This window comes from Mchenga conophoros, linkage group LG5 (assembly GCF_057382185.1).
Source record: "Mchenga conophoros isolate Kocher_MC1m ecotype Shallow Benthic linkage group LG5, M_conophoros_male_GT1.1, whole genome shotgun sequence".
Taxonomy (NCBI): Eukaryota; Metazoa; Chordata; class Actinopteri; order Cichliformes; family Cichlidae; genus Mchenga; species Mchenga conophoros.
Window position 1 is genome coordinate 4,838,336 of NC_140530.1, and position 19,095 is coordinate 4,857,430.

At 41.7% G+C, this 19,095-nt stretch overlaps 1 protein-coding gene across 2 annotated transcripts; it reads left to right on the top strand.

The window, feature by feature from the left end:
• The first annotated feature begins 15 nt into the window (after positions 1-15).
• On the top strand, positions 16-18,261 carry cass4 (Cas scaffold protein family member 4). Of its 2 annotated transcripts, XM_085272878.1 has the most exons (7): positions 16-216; positions 12,903-13,280; positions 13,935-14,018; positions 14,115-14,213; positions 15,317-16,609; positions 16,712-16,792; positions 16,923-18,260. In XM_085272878.1, exons 1-7 carry the CDS (start codon positions 214-216, stop codon positions 17,325-17,327), a joined length of 2,343 nt encoding a protein of 780 aa, XP_085129004.1. In that variant the 5' UTR covers positions 16-213; the 3' UTR covers positions 17,328-18,260. The 2 variants fall into 2 exon arrangements, with proteins under 2 accessions (XP_085129004.1, XP_085129005.1); XM_085272879.1 differs by lacking the exons at positions 13,935-14,018; positions 14,115-14,213 and having other exon boundaries at positions 16,923-18,261.
• The last annotated feature ends 834 nt before the right edge of the window (positions 18,262-19,095 follow it).

The window sequence follows — 19,095 nt, forward strand, 5'->3', positions numbered from 1 at the left end:
TCTCTGACCAATGGGGCTGCGGGAAAGCAGCTGAGTTTCTCCGCCCTGTGTAAAACAGCCGGGCTCGCCGTGACAGCTCAGACAATATGCTTGTGAGGCACGGAGGAAGAGGACAGCACGCAGACTTTCCACATACACGCGCTTCACTGAAACTGCGACCCTCGGCAGACGGATTTATTTCTCTGTGTGGATGCAGCTACTTCCTTAACGATCATGGTGAGTGCTGCAGCTGCTTCTGCGCTTCAACAGTTACTCAGCTTTTACTTTGTAATGCAGCATCCACCCTGTTGTGTCCTGCCGTCAGAGGAATGTGCCTGTAGACCACCTGCTCGGCTTTCGCTTTAAGCCGCGGTGTCGGCTACCACCTATTTCTACACACACCCCTGTGACCTGCTCTACTGTAGGCTGTAACCTGAGTCCATCCTGACGCAGCTGAGAGGGAAACTCTAAGAGCCTCATTAACACAAAAGCCTTTAGAAGTTGCTCAGCCGCAGATAACTGAGGATGTGAAGCTGGATATTTTCAGAATGATAAAACCAACAGACACAAGGTCTTAATATTCAAACTATCATCTGATCACCGAAACTTTACGCACTGTGGAAAATCAACTTTCGTGGCTTGATTGCATTGCAACCTCAGCTCACTCATCCACTACGTGTTACAAAAATAGTTACTGCAGCAACTAATGCAGTGGTTTCTAGATATGTTTGTGGTTTTCAAGCCCAAACACTATGATTGTTTCGAATAGGGCTGCTGCAGCTTCAGAACTTAATGATTATCCTCATTTTAAAGAAAATCCCTATAATATTATCCTAATATCGATAGCAAATTACAGAAAACAAGTGTTAGTCAAGTTGTTGATTTGTTTGTTGTCTTTTTTGGAAACTGATTAAACTCCAAATACAAGTGAATGATGAGTCAGTAACCAGAACTGTCATACGCACAAAAAGAACAATTACACAATCATTTATTATTGTAACAGCTCAGGTTGAGCAATTTGGAGGCAAAGTTAGAGGAAAGGCTGAGATGGGTGAGGATGGAGCGGTCAGGCAGGAGGAAGACCACAGAGGAGGTTCACAATGTAGTGAAGGAGGGGATGCTGGGATAGGGTGAGAGGGACGCGGACGATCTCCTGAGAGGATCACATGTGCATTATGACACAGTGTCCTCCATTATCATTTTATTGGAGCCTTTATTTTGTGTGCCTTTATTGTGAAAGGCAGTCACTGTGACATTTGGGAATATGCTGAAAAAGTCTACAGAAATCAAACTTGGTGGAGGGCTTACGCACACTTTAATACTGTAATACCTTTTCTGACGCACACCCGTTTTCACACCTTGGCTCATGTGATTAGGTAGAGGATCAATAGGGGGTCAGTGACCCTCTTGGGGACACGCCCATAGGGCTTAAAATCTGGGGCTCTCCACCAATCGCTCTTAGAACTGAAGAAGCTTCTCGAATGAGAGGTGAAACGTCTTCAAGGAAACTTAAAGAAGTCCAGATGCTTTTCAAGCTCCTTAGACTACGATGAGCTGGATGACTGAGAACCTTCACAGTCATTAATATAGGCCACACCAGTTGGGTAATGAATCCTACCATTTCCCACCGTATCACGGTTGTCACCGTGTATTTTCACCATTCTGCCTCCAGAAACGAGTGTTTGTTGAAGCACTCTGAGAGTCGCGGATCAGGGGAGCACTGCGGCCAACAGCAGATGTGGAAAGCATTAAAGTGAGCTGAGAATTCTGCTCCAGTTGCTGCGTTGGACAGTTCTCAGGCCAGTCAGTGTGTAAGGTCGGGTGGTAGAAAAAGTTTAGAAACCTCTATATGATGAATGAAACAGCAGAGCGCAATCTTCCCAAACCCTATCTGGAGTTACCAGTGGTGGGAAAGGATATGCATCACTCTGACAATCCCCAAGCGAAGCAACCAGTTTGACTGTGCTCATCTTATTCATTTTCCCTTTAAAAATACTGTCTGGCTTGGCTGATGACTAACTCTGTTTAAGCAATCGAACCTTACATGAAGGTTGTTTTATACCCGATCCCTGCCTTTATCAGGATGCAGAAAGCTATTTTGGGCCGCCTAGTGTGTTGCTTAGTGTCTGTTTTTATCATCTGAGAGCAGTAGTCAGTGCACAGTCACAGAGGTTTACACAGCAGGAGGCTGGTGTGGAGAAGTGGCAACAACATCACCCACAAAAGGAAGCTGATCTAAGTTTCTTGAGCTAATTTAACTCCTGTGATCTTCAGTCGTGCGTTTAACTCCTGAGGACTTTTGAGGAAATCATTAATAAAGTAGGTAACTGGATCCTCCTCAAACAGAGTACTTACTAATTACTACAGTAATGATAAATGAGTGGATCCAGCTCATTTAGTGGGAGGTTTATCTGAAAACCATAGCTAACAGATCAAGTTGTTCAAGTTTGTAATAGCAAAAAGGTAATTGTGAAACAAAAAGCAAAAAAACGAACCCATCAGCTACAAACACGAGGAGAATGCTCACGCTCGCCCATTCCTTACATGGCTTTTTTTTTCACATGTGAGGGAATTTTATTGTGTCTTCCAGCTTATTGCTTTGGTTTCTACTCCCATCAGTGAGGAGCAATAAATAAAAGCTTCACTGAGCGCACAGTGTGTTACTGTATGAGCTAAAGAGTTAGATGTGTTTATGAAGTCGTTTGAGGCCAAATTAAGTTTCTCTCACAGCTTGCTGAGCTCCCCCAAGTGACCAAAAAACAGCTTATGCCACTACTAAAGAGATATTATAATAGCCAATGCAACAGCCCTACCTAGATGCACGTACTGTAAATTGCAATGTTAAAAAATAATTTAAAAATTTCCGAAATGAAGTGAAAAACAAAAGAATGTGAAGAAAAAGACGCTAAAGCAGACGCTCAGATATCAGATGTGTTAGTGTTGGGCTGTACTTTCATGTAATGGAAATTTATACCACAAGAGCGTAACTGAAGCATCCTAAGTCGGACAACAAATAGTTGTTTATATAGAGCCTGACTGATAGAGAATTTCCAAGGCCAATACCAATATTTGGTGATTTCAATATTCAGATATACTGGCCTACATTTCATTTATCTTTAAGACACAGAGAGTATAAATGTCTGCTGTCATAAATGTCAGCAGATCAGCCAACATCTAATATCAGCCTGCCGACAAAACAGCAATTTCATTTTTTAAATCAGACCTTTGAGTTTCTCTTCAAAAGTTTGTTTTGGCTTTTTGAAACATTATCATCTAATACAGGGGTCTCCAACCCCCGGACCAAGGACCAGTACCGGTCCGTTAGTGGTTTGGTACTGGGTTGAGGCTCGGGTGTGAAATTGATGGTTTTCAGGGTTTTTATCGGTTTTTATCGTTAACTCGGTTTCCCTGGGTCTTTTCACGTGTGTTATGAATAAATTTCTTTTTTTGTACCGGTACTGGTTTTATGTTGTTGTATTTATTTATCTGCAACACCCTAAAGGCCGGTCCGTGAAAATATTGTCAGACATAAACCGGTCCGTGGCACAAAAAAGGTCGGGGACCGCTGTTCTAATGAACTGAATATAATGTTAATTTCATAGAAGGTCTCATGAACTCAAGATTGTATAACCTTTGAGGTAAGTATGTCAGTAGCATAGTGAGCGCCCCCACATGCTCCCTAAACCCTGTGGCTTCTGTGGCATAAAGCTCATGTTAAAGATATATTCTGTCATTTTAGTCCCCCGGTGGGGATTTTTGTAAATAAACTGAGCTATGTTTACTTCCCAGTGGCCATACTTGAGCTCATTCTTGATTTAGGAAACAATATTTTAGTTCCTCAGTTATCAGTGAAGTTACATATGAAGTTTACTACATTTCTGCAAATTTCACCACCAAAGCACATTTAAGTAATCCCTCTGTTTGCATGCACGTCTTTCCCTTTTCGTACTCGAGTGCAAAAAGTAAAGAAAACATGTCGATAACATGAAATGTGAATGTTTGACACCCAAGGGCTACTGCAAAAATGAGCTGATACGGTCGCCTTGCTCTTCACTACTGCAACTGCACTAACGCATCAAAATGATCCCAAAGAAAAAAATATGTTGAACAATCCCGTAGTGAATATCTGTAGTGAGAGAAAATGCAGAAGATGAGCATGAGGAAGTGTGACTATAAATAAAACCAGAGTGCAAGCAATGAGATAAGTTCCTGTCAGGGAAACAGTGGGCCTGCAGCCCGAGTGTTATCTGTAGAAATACTCCTCACTTTGACCAGTCTGTCAACCACTGTTCATGCTACACCTCTGCAGATGAAAGATGCTGTAGTGCATTTGTAAAGCGCTATACAAATACAGGCCATTTACCATTTGTAGTCTGTATCACAGGCGCGCCCTCGCTGATTTTGAGCACAGCCCCACTTTTAGCGTTTTGGTCATTTTAACACTTTGGTTTTTCAGATCCACAAGTGGTTTAGACATGAACTGCTAAGTTATCAGGTCTTTAACTTTAAGCTTTCTAATTAGAACGTTTGGTTTGCAAGGTACATCTAAAAACTGCGTCTTTAGACACAGATCGGGAAAAGCTGTTTGGTCACAAGTAAGGAAGGCGCTGCTGGAGAAGCATGATATTCTTGATAACTTTGAATCGCGTTTTAGGAAGTTGCACTCCACAGAAACGGCTCTCCTTAAAGTCACAAATGACCTTTCGATGGCCGCAGATAGCGGTGACTGCTCAGTCCTTGTTCTATTGTCCATATGAGGCTTACTGTTTGTACAGCATGTTCTTGTGTAGACCGTAGCTCAGCCTTTGATACCGGGTTTCCAGATCTGTCGTGAAATGGTTCATTTCAATTCTGGCGAATAGAACACTTTTGGTGTCAGTGGAAACCTTTTGGTCAGATGTAGCTGAATTTTCATGCAGTGTTCTGCAAGGATATGTTTAAGCCCCTTGTTATTCTCATTACATATCCTGCCATTAGGCCTTATTATTATTAGTTTTAAAATCATTTCCTATCATTTGCATGCAGATGATATCCAATTGCACCTCTCTTTTAAACCTTGTAAACTGGATAAACTATCTGTTCTAATGGACTGACAAACAGTTTTCTGCAGCTTAACACAGACAAGACTGAGTGTTGCTGCAGAGAGCATCAAGCCCCAAATTAGACAACGTCTGGGTTCTTACTCGTCCACAAACAACAACTACAGGGAGTGCAGAATTATTAGGCAAATGAGTATTTTGTCCACATCATCCTCTTCATGCATGTTGTCTTACTCCAAGCTGTATAGACTTGAAAGCCTACTACCAATTAAGCATATTAGGTGATGTGCATCTCTGTAATGAGAAGGGGTGTGGTCTAATGACATCAACACCCTATATCAGGTGTGCATAATTATTAGCCAACTTCCTTTCCTTTGGCAAAATGGGTCAAAAGAAGGACTTGACAGGCTCAGAAAAGTCAAAAATAGTGAGCTATCTTGCAGAGGGATGCAGCAGTCTCAAAATTGCAAAGCTTCTGAAGCGTGATCATCGAACAATCAAGCGTTTCATTCAAAATAGTCAACAGGGTCGCAAGAAGCGTGTGGAAAAACCAAGGCGCAAAATAACTGCCCATGAACTGAGAAAAGTCAAGCGTGCAGCTGCCAAGATGCCACTTGCCACCAGTTTGGCCATATTTCAGAGCTGCAACATCACTGGAGTGCCCAAAAGCACAAGGTGTGCAATACTCAGAGACATGGCCAAGGTAAGAAAGGCTGAAAGACGACCACCACTGAACAAGACACACAAGCTGAAACGTCAAGACTGGGCCAAGAAATATCTCAAGACTGGTTTTTCTAAGGTTTTATGGACTGATGAAATGAGAGTGAGTCTTGATGGGCCAGATGGATGGGCCCGTGGCTGGATTGGTAAAGGGCAGAGAGCTCCAGTCCGACTCAGACGCCAGCAAGGTGGAGGTGGAGTACTGGTTTGGGCTGGTATCATCAAAGATGAGCTTGTGGGGCCTTTTCGGGTTGAGGATGGAGTCAAGCTCAACTCCCAGTCCTACTGCCAGTTTCTGGAAGACACCTTCTTCAAGCAGTGGTACAGGAAGAAGTCTGCATCCTTCAAGAAAAACATGATTTTCATGCAGGACAATGCTCCATCACACGCGTCCAAGTACTCCACAGCGTGGCTGGCAAGAAAGGGTATAAAAGAAGAAAAACTAATGACATGGCCACCTTGTTCACCTGATCTGAACCCCATTGAGAACCTGTGGTCCATCATCAAATGTGAGATTTACAAGGAGGGAAAACAGTACACCTCTCTGAACAGTGTCTGGGAGGCTGTGGTTGCTGCTGCACGCAATGTTGATGGTGAACAGATCAAAACACTGACAGGATCCATGGATGGCAGGCTTTTGAGTGTTCTTGCAAAGAAAGGTGGCTATATTGGTCGCTGATTTGTTTTTGTTTTGTTTTTGAATGTCAGAAATGTATATTTGTGAATGTGGAGATGTTATATTGGTTTCACTGGTGAAAATAAATAATTGAAATGGGTATATATTTGTTTTTTGTTAAGTTGCCTAATAATTCTGCACAGTAATAGTCACCTGCACACACAGATATCCCCCTAAAATAGCTAAAACTAAAAACAAACTAAAAACTACTTCCAAAAACATTCAGCTTTGATATTAATGAGTTTTTTGGGTTCATTGAGAACATGGTTGTTGTTCAATAATAAAATTATTCCTCAAAAATACAACTTGCCTAATAATTCTGCACTCCCTGTAAATAAACAGATACAAGTTGTTCGGATGCGTCACCGCTTTATTGAAGACTCACACCTGATCACGCTTGAAGGGAGTCCAAAATAAATTCACACTTTCATCACCCAATTCTTGTTTAGAGTCATTTAATGGTTTATGCTGTACAAACAGTTAGCCTCATACAGACAATAGAGAAACTGCAGTTTTTGGCACTCTGGAGTTGGCTTCAATCTTCAGCCACAGACGCTGCGCTTGTCAAGTGAAGTGTAGCAGAAAAACCACATCAGCAGCATCGAATTTCCAAATGGTGTCGTTTGTTTCTTATGTATCCGCTTTTAATTTGTAAAAGGAAATATTTTGTTTCTTACTAGTTTTAATCCTGAGATCAGGTTTAACAAAAGAGTCCAATAGTTATTCCATCAGTAGAAAAAGAGTATTGAAACTTTAAATGTCTCTTTTCTTTAGTTCAGTCATAGATCCGTCCACCAAAAGCTGCTTGGAAGTTTTCATTAGTTGAGTTTTTGACATAGTTCTCACCAGTTCCCGTACAGGAAATACCAGGGCAGCTGCAGCGAGTCGGTGTCACTGCCACAGAGTCTGTGTTGACCTCCTCTTGGGTTTGTTTGGGTTGGGGGAAGGTTGACAAAAGTGATTTTCCACGAAGCACATCTGAAGATCATCTAAGATTGAAAAAGTGATTGACCAGAGACAGATTCCACACGTGTCAAATGATAATTTATGGGGATATTACACTTTGCTTTTTCCTCCTTCTGTCTCCATCTGCGCACACACACACAAACACACACAAACACACACACCGCCCCCACCAACACTGTCTTTGTTTCTGTGGGAAATTCTAATATGTCATATTTACAAGCTGACTTCCGTCACACATTAAAGACAGGAGTTGATCTCAGCTATGTCTCATCTCCGGCACTGCACTCCCACCACTCTGCCTGGGAAAATAATTTTTGTTTCTTAAATCCTAGTGCATCTCTGGTCCTGTGTGACAGATTTGCATTGAAGGTATAATGGATGAGGCTTTGACCTGACCCCGAGTTCGTGTCTTGGTCAACCAAAAGGGGGATGTTCCCACACTAGGAACTGATCCTAAGCTTGTTCATGTTCCACTGGCTCTAAAGGTACACACTACCACATAAATACGACTTGCACGATGCTCTTTGGCTATACAGGAAGAAGAGTTCCAGTTATCTTCCCAGTTTGTAGTACAGTTACAAAATACCCGCTGAATGTGCGTCACTGGTTACAAAATACTTTGGCAGTAGAATTGTGAATAAACACAAGAAGCAACGAGTTTCTATGTGAACTCTCTCACAGCCTGTGACGGACTGCATTTTGACCACCGTGACCTCACTAACAGTTTCTAATAGTAATGAAGATTTGTATCTTCATATGTAGGAAACTTTTACAAAAAGTAAATGGATCACATGAAAACATTGGCCTTGTTAGAGAGGTGAGTTTCGAGAAGTCCAGTAATGGGGCATTGGAGAGCTCTGAGACAGGCCGGTCTTTCTGAAATCCCCTCACTGCTGCAGATGACCCGCCTTCTTTGACTTAGTTTAGCAAAAGACCACTTCCTGTTAAAAAAGAGTTTGTCCTTCCCACAGTCACCATGTGCTTGGCAGCCAAAGACTCAAAGGCCCAATCAACATGACTACAAAAATAAGCCCCTCCCTCCACATGGCACAGCTTTAAGTTCAAGTTGGACACATCATAAGAGCTTCATTATTTGTGTAACTCATGGTTCTACTTTGTGAACCTAAGCCTAACTTTATTGTGCAGTACAAATTTTCACTATGAACCAAATTTTTACCCAGTTGTTTTATACTCGGCTGATTAAAGACAGGTTTGGGTTCAGATATATGACCTGTACTTTTTGACCTAGCTGTCTGTCATTTGTGATTAATCAACCCGGTAGCATCAGCTATGCAACGAGTTGTTTTCCGCATGTGTCTTACAGAGTACTTCAATGGTGCAATGGTAGTACAAATTATGGTTAGCAAGCCAAACAGAAAAAGAAGGGAGCTAAAAAGGGGAAGGAAAGAACAGAGCTGTGTACGCCAAGACCTTTAGCAGTGTCGTCACCGACTTTGCAGAGTGCAGAGTCTGAATGATGACGTTATGATGACCGAGCAGTCTGTGCTTTCGTTGTTAGAAATGACTGAATTGTTACCACCTATGCAGTTTATATGTGCTCATATTTTAATACGTGTGTGTATACATGTAGAAGCTGGTCGATTATAAATAAATGACTGTGAAATTCTATAACTGGATGATCTGTTTGTGAGGACTTGTGGTTTATGAGTTTCTCTCTTTTGTTCCATACTTGCAGTTGTCTTTGTTACATTAGCAAGGCTACACCTGTTTTGGGCTTTTGAACGGCATCGTTGAAGAAGAGTCTATAGCGTAAGCTAAGATCAACGTCCCCTCCCTGACCGCTGACACCGGTTGTTGTCCGAGCTCTGTGTCCATCCTAAGGCCCATCACAGAGATGTGAGCATGTAACATTTGTGTCATATATCTGTGGCGTAGCATCAAGAAGTTTCCTTTCCTTGAACTACTTCAATCCTGGACACCAGGCTGTTTGCTTAAATAAATCTAACATGATACCATTTTGAGACAGTGGCACTGTTTCACATTTAGTCATGATGCTTCCTGGCATGACAATGACTAAAATAAATGCGGTATTTTTGTGCATTGGTATTGCTGTTGTTGACCTTTTAAAAGAGGTACAATGACATCAGTGTTACCAATTCACTTTCACCTTTTTAACAACACATTAATCTATGCAACTAATATAATAGAAATAAACACATCATGTGAAACGTGTCAGATTTGTTTTTAATCCAGGTCGCTCCGTGAGGTGAGGTTTGGAACAAGACATTTTATCTTTAGAGCGCACGATGTACAACCGCTACAACTCGTTGGCTTCTACACCTGACTTTTAGTAGCCAGTCCTTGCGTTGGTGAGCTGATGTTAATTTGTGAACAGGACAGAGAAGAGATGGGAGAGGCAGAGGCAGCTGTCCAGCTGAAGTGCTGAAGCCCAGCTGTCCACGGGCATGATCTGCACAAGCAGGCGCGTGCAGGAATCCAAAAGAGTCACAGCTGAATCTGACTTTGTCACTATATTCGGGGATCAACACACAGACACAGAACCACGGCCACAAGGCAAGGACGGACGAGTGCATGTGCCACCCGAGGACGAGCGACCTATAAATGTCAGACGGCGTGTCATTCAAATAAGGGCTATATATGAAATTTGGCCACCGACAATTAGGTCAGTCTTTTTACGTGCATTCATGGGTTATGGGTGTTAAATATACAGAGTTTGGATAGTTTATAATGAAGCTCAGCAGTTGTCCTCTCAGGATAATGTGCATGGTTATTATAAGGAGAAAGTAGATCGCAGTGCCACGGTGCCTGACTGTCATCGGACCCTGTGTATTTCACTTGCACGTCTGTAGCATGACCCCGAGGATTAAGGAGTTTGCTGAGGCTTGCTGCATGTGTCTGCGCGTGTGTGTTGACAGGAGGCCGTGGTCTGCTGTGGTCAGTGTGCAACACAGGCCCGCATCCCAACAGGTGCTGAGCGTGTTGGTCTCTGATGTTGAATGGGCTCTTTGTTTCAGAAGATTCACCCTCAGAGAGAGGGCAGAGCCAGCAGAGTACCCCTGCCCCAACCTCTCCCCGCACACAGAGTTATCAGCGGGAGGTCATGTCGGTATTTGTTTATCCCAACGTCTGTGCAACTGTGTTTGAGTAACCCAGCTATCCGTCATCATACGTATTAGCTTTAAAGAACAGGAGTAGGTGTGAGCAAACAATTTAATAGCATAATCTGTAATCATCGAAGCTTTTCAGAAGCTTTTCAGTCACAAGCTAGTGGGAAATGTCTGATGCTGAGAAATTACACCACCAGAAAGACCCCAAAACTGCGCTTCCTCTAGCGGTCATCTGACTCTCAAAAAGCGAGTCGATTCCCATAGACTCTGATGTTTAAACAGCATTAAAAGGAGGTTACAGCAGTGGCAGTGGTATTTTGTGATTTTTACAGAAGGTATGAAAAATGTTCCTAATCAGTGTTAAAAGGATGAATATTACTGCTGCGTATGTTTCAGATCATAAGCTCATTTTAAATACTTTAGATTCTGTTTAGTGTCCAGCATTATATTCAATAAATCATCAGTTTGTAATGGCTGACCTGTGGGCATCATGTGTCTCTGAAAATAAACAGAAACACAGGCCTGATTTACTGTTTAAAAACAGTAAATTAAAATATAAAAAAAAAAATCAGCTGAATTAAAAGGCTCGAGCAGTTTGTGACATGCTTAACTGTCGATGTCTACAGTGAATATTATTGAAAAATGAAGGTAAAGTGTGGGCTGCTTAAACGTGTTTCATTCAGTCAGCTAATCTGAAGGTGCTGCTGAGCCGTGCCTGTTTATTACACTAGACCGACAGCTTTCCTTGTTGAAATGCTAAAGAAGTTAACAACTGATCTTCTCTGCATCACATATGCTGACCGAGCTGTTAAGTGAGAGAAAAGTCATCTCTTACACATCACTGAAGCTTATCTTCTTGCTAATGCTAGCTGTGTTTCCACACAAAGCTCATATCACAGCTGATCTCAAAGTAAAGGCTGATCCAGCAGCATCCTGTCTCACCTGCTGCTCTCCCACCAGTTTACCATGGAAACCCAGAAGTTTATGCACAACCTGCATGACCACCAGAAAAAAGTTGTTCTCTATTTTTGTTTAGCACTCAAGTCAGTGTTAACTAGAGACTGATATGACGGTTAAAATATTTTAAGCACTGCTGTATATACGGCCAGTACACTTAACTGCATCAACGCTTTCCTGAGTTTATGGGCTAAATCACAAATTCTGCATGATAACATTTTAAAAAGCTTTATCTATGGTTTGATAATTAGTTAATGACTTGTGAGAGACATGTCGTTAACCAAAAACACTCCTTTTCACATGCCTTTTTTAAAAAATCTTTCAACTTAAAATCTTCGAGTCTTAAAAACATGATTTAAGACACAACCCAATAATGTCAGTAGCAATGTCCACGTCTTTGCTTACAGGCAAATAAATTAGTGGTTTGGCTCTCCATGCTCCTTTCAAAACTGTCGAAGTGAATTAAATTTATAGATGAAAAAACCTTTGATATGCACGATATTCACAAGAATTGAAAACAGAGTTATGAGCTACGTTAGTGCCTGAACTCTTTCCTCTTTTGAGTTGGTGGCTGCACACCATACCACTATTTGCTATGCATTCAACACTGCCCATTGTTTTTGGTTTAGGTGTGTGTGTGTGTGTGTGTGTGTGTGTGTGTGTGTGTGTGTGTGTGTGTGTGTGTGTGTGTGTGTGTGTGTGTGTGTTCTCATACTGAATGTCTCCCCACAACACGGCTACCACAGAGAACAAGGCTTAAGCTGCAAGAAACTCTCACACACCACATGTTATATATACACATGTCACACATAGAAGAGCTGGGTACTTTTATGGAATCGAGAACTAACGATGGCTAACAATGCTTACCAATGCTTGGCAGTGGTTTAGCTACAAAACATTCACAAGACCCAGCGGCCACTCTTCTTTTAGAAATTGCAACTGGGATTCAAAACAAGTTTAGCAAAATGTATCGCCCACAGGGGAAGCTTTTCTATTTTCCTCTCGATAGGAAGTGCAATCTGGAAGTGAAAGCAAAGAAATATGTCACTGAAAGAAGTTAACAAGTTAATTTATCTCTGGAGTCTAAGTTATTACAGGTAATAATCCTGACTTTCACCACTTCCATCATAATAAGTCATCTTAGTTTCTTTTCCAACTATTGATAATCGGGAAACAAAACGCACGTATGAGTGATGCATATCAGAAGCTGTTAACAGTATTTTTTGCTCATTCCTAAAACACAGGACTATGGCTAGCGTAGGGTTTGCAGCTGGGCTTGGCATTGTTGCCACTGAAGAATTAGACCCTCAATCGGGTTATGATTTTTTCCCCTGTGAGTCTGACGACTGAGTTCGACTCACATTTTGCAAGAGGAAATACCATTATACGTGACCACAGCCTATTTCCTGTGTGGTAGTACCACATGCAACCTTCTAACCCTTTTTTATTGGTCTCTCTTTTTTTGTTGTTGTTTAGAACCAATTAGCAAAGGCTCTGTATGACAACACAGCAGAGTGTCCAGATGAACTGGCCTTTAGAAAGGGCGACATCCTCACAGTGATAAATCCAAACGTGGCTGGAACCAGTGGGTGGTGGATGTGCTCTCTGTATGGACGACATGGCCTGGCACCTGCAAACAGACTAAAGCTCTTACCGCAGATGGTGACACCAGCAGTGCATGAAGTGCCCAGGTCAACTCATGGTAAAACTGATGACAGTGTGCAAAATATCTACCAGACACCCAGAACCACCAGCAGTCCTGCTTATGAACGCATGGACATGATCTACAAGGTCCCCTCTGCTCACTTATTGGCTTCAAAAGGTCCAGAAGCACCAGGACCCGAAGCACACAAGGTACAAGTCGTTTTTTTTCTGTATTTAGAAAATTATTATTTTGCAGTTTTTGGAAAGGAGCTCGTTGTAGCTGATAGCCAGTCTGTTTGTCCGAGGTCAAAGTCATTCATGCTTCTTAGGAAGTGTTAATGCTCATGATTAGAGAGGTAGAAATGTTGTAGAAATGAAACCCCTGCTGACAAAAGAGCTTGCAGATGGAGACCAGGGGCCTCTCCATGGGGACAGGCATGCAGCACTGGGGTCTTTATGGGCCTGTAAAAGCCAAACAGACACAGACTTCAGACACTTTTAACTGCAAACAGCAGCACATGCTGACAGGGACCCCAGAAAAACAGAAGTGTCTGTGCGGCTGCCTTTGCAGCAGAAGGAGGGGGATATATTCCCGCATGTTCACCATTTCCTCTCCTGCTCCAGGGAAGTCCTGTTTCTCTCTACAGTAGCTACCTAATTGTCACTGAACAGCATGGTTTTCATTACAGAGCTGCATTAATTGGCAAGGTGTATGAATAATAGCACTTACAACAGGCTTCAGAGCAAACACTGTCCCCATAAACGTGTTAACGCATGTGTCAGTGGGGAAAAGTGGCTTTGATCAAAGCAGAGCAAATGCTGCCAGTCAACTCCAATATTACAGCCTGACTGTTTTGTCTGCAGCCTTCATCCTTCAGTACAGCATCCAGTCCAAATGGGAAGATGTACGATGTGCCGAACCAACCAAAAAAAGCTTCCTTTTACACTGTAAGAATGTCTCAAAGTCAAGATAACTTTAGATGATACTATTTGATTGGGCTTTAGTCCGACAGCTTCATTTTCTTTCTAATGTGCTATTCGCAGAAGACAACGCCTCCTACACCGATGCCACGAATGCAAGTTCTGGAGAAGGGCCTTAACTCTCCGGAGACTTTAATGTGTAGCAAACCAGAAGACTCTTATGTAAGTTTCAGATGTTTTAGAGGATTCATTTCTACAGAAGAGGATAGAATAGAATAAGCCTTTAATTGTCCCACAAGGGGAAATTTGGTTGTAACAGCAGCCAGAAAGACACATATACAAACAAACAGTACACAGGACACAGAACAGAATCATACACAATTTATTTCATGCATATTTACATCAAGGACAATGGTTACTATAAACAGTTATTAAATTAAATAAAAGTAACTACAGATAAGAGGCAAACCCAGGTTGTAGTGTGAATCGGTTGATTAAATTATTGCAGTTACAGCGCAGATGTAAACATCTATGAATGCTGGGAGCAGTTTTGATTGTTAGGGCCACTGAGAAAAAAAGTGAGCACATCTTTTTTTTCTTTTCCAGAATTCTGAAAAGAAAAAGGTCAGAATTCCAAGATTAAAGTCAGAATTCTGACTTTTTTCTCAGAATTCTAGAAAAGGGAAAAAAAAGACCTGCCCACTTTTTTCCAGTGGCCCTAATCCTCTTCCATAAATTTCTCTACCAAGTCATTCATTTCGTAATATCTTTCAAAGGTTAATATGGTTTAGATTTGGTTAATGTCCATTCTTTCTATAAAGTTTTCACCTGTTTGGAACATGAAGCCTGAGATGTAAAAATGTATGAAGATTTCTTTTGAAATCTAATATTTTGTAACATTTTTTTTTCCTTTGGCATTTGGCCAAAACAAAACTAGCACGGTAGATGTTAAGAGGTTAATGAAGCAAGGATTGGTGCCTTTTATAAATGTGGTCTGTTATTATTTTTAAATACAGAAAATCAGTCAAAACATCAAAATTAACCTGCCTGTTACTCCTTTGTCTAACAAAGTACTGCTGATTATCAGGGTAAGGACATAGATCTGACTTATGGCACTGGGATGTTACCAGCAAATTTTTGGGGTCGATGAAGTGCTAATTTGGGCCTTTATGAGTCAAGTTTGTTCCTGAACATCCAAAAGATGCTTCATTGGATCGGGTTTGGGAAACAAAAGTCCCAGGGCACTAACTCAACTGTCAGGTTTCCCGCAAAACAGATGTAGGACTTGTACTTTAAGTGTTGAACAACTTTGTTCTTGTTCACAGGTGTATCCGGTCCCACCACCCCCTTCTCAGGAGCCAAATTATGACATCCCCATTCCATCAGCCACAGAATCCCGAAATAAAACGATAGATGGATACAACACCCTTCCCAGTTCTCGCAAACCTGAGTTGATCTATGATGTGCCAGTGGGACCTGAGAAACAAAGTCCATCCCGTGGCATCTCTGATACCTTGTCCAGCAAATCAATTTCCAGGCCGATGTATGACACTCTTCCAGCACATCGAAAAGAAAGTCCACCTATATTGCTTTATGATATACCCAAACCAAAATCTCCCGATATCCAGATTAAAACAAAAGTATTACCAAAAGATTACAACAAACTTCCAACCCCGAAGCCAACAGAAGAGTCTGTATATGTGGTTCCAGCCAAGGAGGAACACCTCATCCAAGGTGTCACCGATCAGCCCAATGATCAAAACCCCATAGAGTGCAGGGGTAACTCAAGCAATGATTTTGAACTCCAAAGAGTGCGTCTGCAGCGGATGAGGAACTTTCTGGTCTGTACAACCTTTCACGGCATTCAAGAAAGCGGGCAAACTGCATTGCGTGAAGATGAGCAAGGTCGAAACAAGCATCTGTCTGCAGCAGATAATCAAAGAATCAGCACGGCCTCCAGCTCTTCCAACAGCTCCTGTGACTCTCTGGCCCTGAGCTCCTCTTCCCCCGAGCTTCTGCGAGAAGTAACACTCGGTCAGGATGAGGCGTGCCGCAAATTGCTGGACTTGCAGGAATCTGTTTGTGAAGCTGTGCCCAAACTCATGCATTTTGTCAGCAGTCATTGGAGGTGTAAGGAACATCTGGAGAAACATCTCAAGGAGATCAAGGAAGCAGCAGAGTTGATTGTTTGTTCTCTGACAGGCTTCCTAAACTTTGCCCTAGATGTTAAAGGAAATGCCCGTCGTTTGACTGATGCCAACCTGCAGACCAGGCTCTTTAAACAGCTTTCCATCATAGAGGATTCAGGTGTGATTTTACAACAAACAGTGAGTAATCTGAATGAGGCCAAATGGCCTCTAAATAAGCTCAGTCAGGAACCGGGGAAGGTCCAGACACCTGACCAATTGGAGCGCTTTGTTATGGTGGCAAGAACTATTCCAGATGATGTAAAGCGCCTAGTATCGATCATCAACGCCAATGGCAAGCTTCTGTTCCGAACTCCTCAGAGAGATCAAGAGTCTGTAAACACCACGGACCCTCCAGAAAAAAAATGTCCTGACAAAACCAAACAAGAAGGGGACTTAGCTGAGGATGACAACGTTTACGTGGAGCTGCAGGTATCAACTTCTGCTCCTCTGTCATAATACAAAGATGACTTTTTAGCCACAAGAAACCCATGCTGCATACTTATTAATATATTGGCTTTGAATTTTCCTCAGACCAAGAAAGAGGAAAACAAACAGCAGGAAGTGCAGAAGGAACCTAAAGAGAATGTCACACCAAGAACAGAGACGACGAAGGTATGTCTCCTCATTAGCTGACACAGTCCTGTACAACAGACCTTTTAATTTATAAAAGGATTTTTAGTCTGAAGCAGACAAACCAGTCTAGAAGGCATGTTTACCTTTATTCTGTTTCTCCCCTGCCCAGGCCAAGCAACACTCCTCCGACTCTGGCACCGAAGAAAAGCAATTATCTTCCATGTCAGAGCACTGTAGACTTTACTTTGGTGCTCTCCAAAAGGCCATTGGTGGATTTGTGGGAAGCCTTCAGGATGGCCAGCCACCAGAGAAATTCATCTCACAAAGTAAGCTGGTGATTATGGTGGGCCAGAGACTGGTAGACACTTTGTACAGGGAAGCCCATCGTAAAGGGTCTAACCAAAGTCTGCTGTGTAAGAGCAACCACCTGTGCGCTCTCCTGAAGCAGCTAGCTGTGGCCACCAAGAAGGCGGCACTGCACTTTCCTGATAAGCAAGCTCTTCGCGAAGCTCAAGAGTTTGCAACGCAGCTGGCCCAGAGAGCACAGCACTTTCGGCTATCGCTTGAGCTCTGAGGGTGAGCCCACGGTATCAAGCATACAGATCTATGTGAAGAGGAAGGTTTTATTCATCAGTCATGTAGCTATTTCTTTTTTAATCATGTTTATAGTGTACAACTTCTGAGCCTAACTATGCTGTTGCTTTTGCTGATGAATGCAGGTTGCTGTTTAAATATTAACAACTGTAGAAAAAAGCCGCCGGCACAGGTTATTTCAAAAAGGTATTGCATTTGTACTAAAAGGCAGTATCAATATAAATTGCACATTCGAGATGCTGTAATTAAGCCAATGTTAAAATGCATTTTAAGTACAGAGTATAAAGTATTTTTTTCTAGACTTATGGGAAATGTATATTCTTTGAGTTTTGTTGGTTATCTGTGTTTTTCTTCATTGTTTTTTTACTATATTGTGTATGGAACATATTCTTCTGAGTAGCATGTTGTTACAGTCTACTTTTTGTTAATATCTATGTAAATATTTCAAAAAACATTTGTTATGCATTCCCAAAATTTACTTGACAAAAGCCTGAGTACAACATATGTTGAAGTTCTGTTGATATTGAAATAAAAACACAGACACACACAACTGAAAACTTTATTTTTCTGCTTTGTTAATATGTTATAGAAAATAGATTTTTTTTAAAAGGGACTGGAAATGAGAACATTGCACCCCTACAAACTGTTCCGCCGGCTATCTTAGTTCTTGGTATTGAAATGATGCTTTTGCATGAGATCAAAGGGGAAGATTTGTATTCTGTTTCTACCTGTTTGCCTGGATGTTCTTTTCAGTACTTCTGTTTTATTTATTTTCACTTGCTTTCTGTGAGCCAGTTAGCCTGTTTTCTCTGTTTTAAATTTCTGTGGTATTCTGTCATTCAGTCAGCAGAAATTCATGCAGGGCCAAGCACGCAACAAAACACTGTGAGGGGGATTTACCGGCCATGCATTAGCCCTTTAAAGCATGAAATAAATGTCAAACAGGTTAATGGTATACAGTTAGTGTAAAGGTGAAATTAAATACATGAATATCATTTATATGTGATAAATATCATTAGCTTAAATTCAGATTCAAATATAACTCTAACCATGAGCACCACAGCCACTGAGCACCAGCCCACCACAGTTCTTTACTGAAAATGTACGCAGTACACCAAGCTAACCTGTTACTCCTTCACGAAACCGCCGAGCGTTTTCATGCGACTGCTGAGTAAGGCCTCAGTTTGTTTTCTGCAGGACAGTTCACAATATGAAAACAACTTCACATCATATACAGATCTGTTATCTGATTTAAAACATCAGGACATTACACGTAAGCTTTAAATTTCCACTTTATCAAATGTCACTGAGCAGTCCTTACCTTACCAAATCGAACCTCTCTTCTTCCGTCCTGTCTTTCCCCTCTCTTGACTCCATCTCTGAGTGAAGTTAGCTCTCTTTCTCCTCTTTCCCTGTGAAACACAGCAGTAACACATTGTGTGACAAACTGCACACAAACAGTTTGTGTGTTTGCTGTTAGCAGATAGAAAGGTTACATTTGAAATGACCTGGCACTTACTCCATTTATGCTCTCTCCTATCTGTAGCGCTGGCTAGAAATTCTAGAAATCTGCACCAAAAACGAGGTTCCGGATCCACTTTAATCCTCAGAATGGTGTCATAAATCAGTTTGATGTTTGAAGGCTTCCAGTGATGGCAAATAAAAACGTCCTTCTAATGTGTTAAACCTAAAGTAAGAAGCTTGTTTTGAAACTGTGGGGAGTAGAAAGGAAAGATATTTGTTTAAAA